The sequence below is a fragment of the Euwallacea similis genome, chromosome 4, assembly GCF_039881205.1.
Source record: "Euwallacea similis isolate ESF13 chromosome 4, ESF131.1, whole genome shotgun sequence".
NCBI lineage: Eukaryota > Metazoa > Arthropoda > Insecta > Coleoptera > Curculionidae > Euwallacea > Euwallacea similis.
The window spans coordinates 7,134,053-7,137,684 of NC_089612.1; the positions used below are offsets into that span (position 1 = coordinate 7,134,053).

Sequence of the window (3,632 nt, forward strand, 5' to 3'; positions counted from 1 at the left end):
TATCTTAAAAACGAAGTATTACTAGATCCATGTTTACGTAGTGTGTGTCATTTAAAGTGACACAAACGATTATCTCCGAAACCAGATGTAAAATCACAAAAAGTTTCAAACAAACATTACTTGTTATGAATGGGGACGTCCAAGGTGCAAAAGTAAATTTTTATTCAAGGTCATTTAAAGGACATTTCAAGCCCAATTTTATTTAATGAAACACTCATATTTTTGGCAAATTTGCAAAGAGCTTAAAAAATTAAGTGTTTTTTGGCTGAAATTTTTTTTCTAAAGCTTCTCGTCTTTCAAATATCAACAAAAATGGAAACGACACATTGAAAATAACAATTACGAAAAAAACTTTATTGATGAAAAATAAAAATTCACAGATTCTAAAATTTAACCCAAAATCATAGTGAAAGTGATTTTTAAACATTTGTCGATTGAACAAAAAAGTTATGTTTTCACTAAAATTTCAAAGGAACTTTTAAGACGAAGCTACTTATATGTTTTTCAACTAAAATTTTTAATTTAAAAGTGAAAAATTGAGGACTTTTCTAAAGACAAGAAAATTCAAATGATGTTAGCTTATGGAGAGTGTGGTCAAAACGGGGTTGAAGTTTCAAAAAGAACACCTAGTTGTCGAACTTTTTATCGAATAATCAAAAAATTTCTTGAAAGTGCCAACGTGCAAATAGGTAAAAAAACCGCGCAAGAACTGCCACTAATTAAACCAACCAAATAGCTACTTTAGCGGCTGTGGATTGCCATGTAAGTTACCGTCAGTTTTCAAGAGATTCGGGCATTTCGTTGGCCAGTGTGTATCGCGTTTTAAAATTGAATGAGCTGCACCCGTATCATGTTTCCTTCCATTAAAAATTACATGGCAACGATATTGAAAAGCAGGTGACATTTTATACTTTAGCAAGGGAAAAATTATATTTGAATGAAGACTTTTCCTCAATGCGCTTTTGGAAAAATGGGTAGGATGTAATGATCCAGCGAATTGGCCACCCAGATCACCTTATTTGACCTCTTAAAACTTTTAAAGTTAAGGTTATGTTAAAGAAAAAATGCTTCGGATGATACGAATATGAAAAATCACATCAGAGCAGTTTGTGAAGCAATTACTGAATTAATGCTTGGAAGTGTTTCGAGGTCGTTTACCACGAGAATTGGAAAATGTCTCGATGCGGAAGATGAACATTTTGAGCATTTGTTTGACTGATAAATGTTTAGAAATAATTTTTACTGTGATTTTGGATTAATTTTTAGAAGCTATGCATTTTTATTCAACAATTAAAGTTAGAATAGTTTCTCTATCGTGCAATCAAATAAGCAACTTTTCCCCACTGTTATGACGTCAAAACTATCAAAATGAATAGTAAAAGAAAAACGTATGACTATAAGTTTTCAAACGACGAGTAGGATTAGATTCTGTGATATTCGATTTGCTGATCGCAAATCGGAGCAGTGCAGGAAATTGTGTAATATAAAAATATACAATCAATATAACTTTCTTAAATGGTTAATATTTAGAAACAAAAACACTGATTGCTTTAAAATTAAAGACAGGTACATATATGAAAACCTGCCATACATCCATATTGGCTAACAAAATACTGACTATAGAGTACAGATATATTAACGGTACCACTAATAATTGCCCCAAGATAACTTGAACACAAATTCCAAAATATACTTAATCTGAGTCTACAAGTGTGTGTCAGTAGTTTTTGGTTCCATTTTTTCTTCCACCTGATTCCTTACAATCTTGTCTTTTCCAATCACTCCAAATTCATAAGCATGAATCAATACAGCTGTCACTCTTTCCTTGAAAGTTTGAGATCGTGTTGTGATGCAAACCTTTTCAAATAGATTCATCATATCGTCAATATTACCACCATCATTTGCGACCTGTTTCATATTTTCTATATACTCCTTAATTGGTAGTAGCTTGATTTGCCACAAATAAATCCCTTGAAAAGTACCCAGCAACGCATTTTCTTTCCATTCTGATAGAAGAGTGGAGTACGACATGATCTCCTGCACCTTTTCGCCGAAGTATTCAATAACTTCTGAAAAAGACTTGTGGTAGATTTTCAGATAATCCTCTAAAACATCCATGTCAGCTTTGGAGGCCCCTGAATAGAAGAAGTAGGACAGGTCATGAATAGGGCTGGTTTCTCGGGTGACTTGAAAATCAACGAGCTTCATATCTATTAGTTTACCGGATTCCTGAAAATAGGGTTTAATGTTATGCAAGAGGCAAAAATTGTGTTAAAAAAATCTTACCGAATATTTGAACATCATGTTGTTAGACCAGCAATCGCCATGCGTAGTGCAACTATACTGACCAGTATATTGGGTAGCTTTTTTAAAAGTCGGTATTGTGTATTTTGGTAAATCCTTGAGCTCCTCATAGACAGCAGATTGGTGGTCTAAAGCTTCCACTGCGGAGGACATACATTCTTCAAATATTTTTGCCGACATATCAATAATCATATCAAATATATTTGTAAGTCCTTCGTGATATTTTTTAAATGTTGCGTAATCTTTCTTCTTTAACACGAATGATAAGGCGTGGAATCTTGCGTAGGTTTCAAATATAAACTTTAAGTGTTCACTGTCCAGGTATTTTTGTTTGTCATGTAAAACGAAGCCTTGCTTTTTCAGGTTCTCCATTACCAAATATTCTCTCTTGGGTTCGAGGTTGCTTGAAAAGAAAACAGGTACATTATTGAATGGTCTGGGCAAGTGAACAGTTTTCTGGAGAGCCGCCAATGTCGGATAGATTGTCGAATAAAAAATAACCTCGTTTTTAAATATAGAATTGAAGTCGAAGTCTACTCCTGATGATTTTTTGATAGCAATTTGAATAACCTGTTTTGAATCTTTATCCACAATATCTGCCATGTAGAAATGCCCCACGAATCCGTCTCCAAGTTGCACATTTAAGTCCATGTTCACTTCATAATTAACAATATTTTTTACTTTGGCCACTTCCGCCACTATATCGTCTAACTGGGATTTTAACGCAGCTGTTTGCTCCATTTTCGCAAACTACTTACAACAGTGGGTGACTGTAATTAGGTATTAAACGATAACAACAATACGTCCAAAAATATTTAACTGCTTTATCGCTTTATCTGCGATTTACTGTATACTACAAATGGCTGGTTAATTCAACAGTCGCACTGCATGCTTTATAGTTCGTCAAGGCCAAACAACACAGTCAAACACTTCTCATTATACCATCAACGAGTTAATAATGATGATCAAAGTTCACACTCGCTGAGAATTAACTCTTATTTAATATTTGATACATTATTAAATAATGTTGCGTAACTTTTGGCTGTGTGCGTTGCTTGCGATATAGTATGTACGTACATATTTTTTCGAAAGTCGACTATTGTAGCACGTTCCCGTCTTCATAACACGGTCTTTATGGTTCACGGATGGTTATTAGGGAAGCAATATTATAAATTTGAGTTTTGGCATCTCTGATGACTTCCAAACATTCGTAACATTTCTTGGGGCCTAAAGGCCCAATTGATAGTAATATTGACTCGCATGAAATAAAAAATGTTCCTGCAGAGGAAAATGTCTTTGAAGTCTTTCTTATACTTATATTGTATCAT

The 3,632-nt window shown here is 33.9% G+C and overlaps 1 protein-coding gene across 1 annotated transcript; it reads right to left on the minus strand.

Moving 5' to 3' along the window:
• Window positions 1-1,402: 1,402 nt before the first annotated feature.
• Window positions 1,403-3,134, minus strand: LOC136408501 (uncharacterized). Its single transcript, XM_066389495.1, has 2 exons — window positions 2,287-3,134; window positions 1,403-2,229 (listed from the first exon to the last, which is right to left on the minus strand). The coding sequence occupies exons 1-2, from the start codon at window positions 3,043-3,045 to the stop codon at window positions 1,705-1,707; spliced, it is 1,284 nt and encodes a 427-aa protein (XP_066245592.1). The 5' UTR covers window positions 3,046-3,134; the 3' UTR covers window positions 1,403-1,704.
• Between the last annotated feature and the right edge of the window lie 498 nt (window positions 3,135-3,632).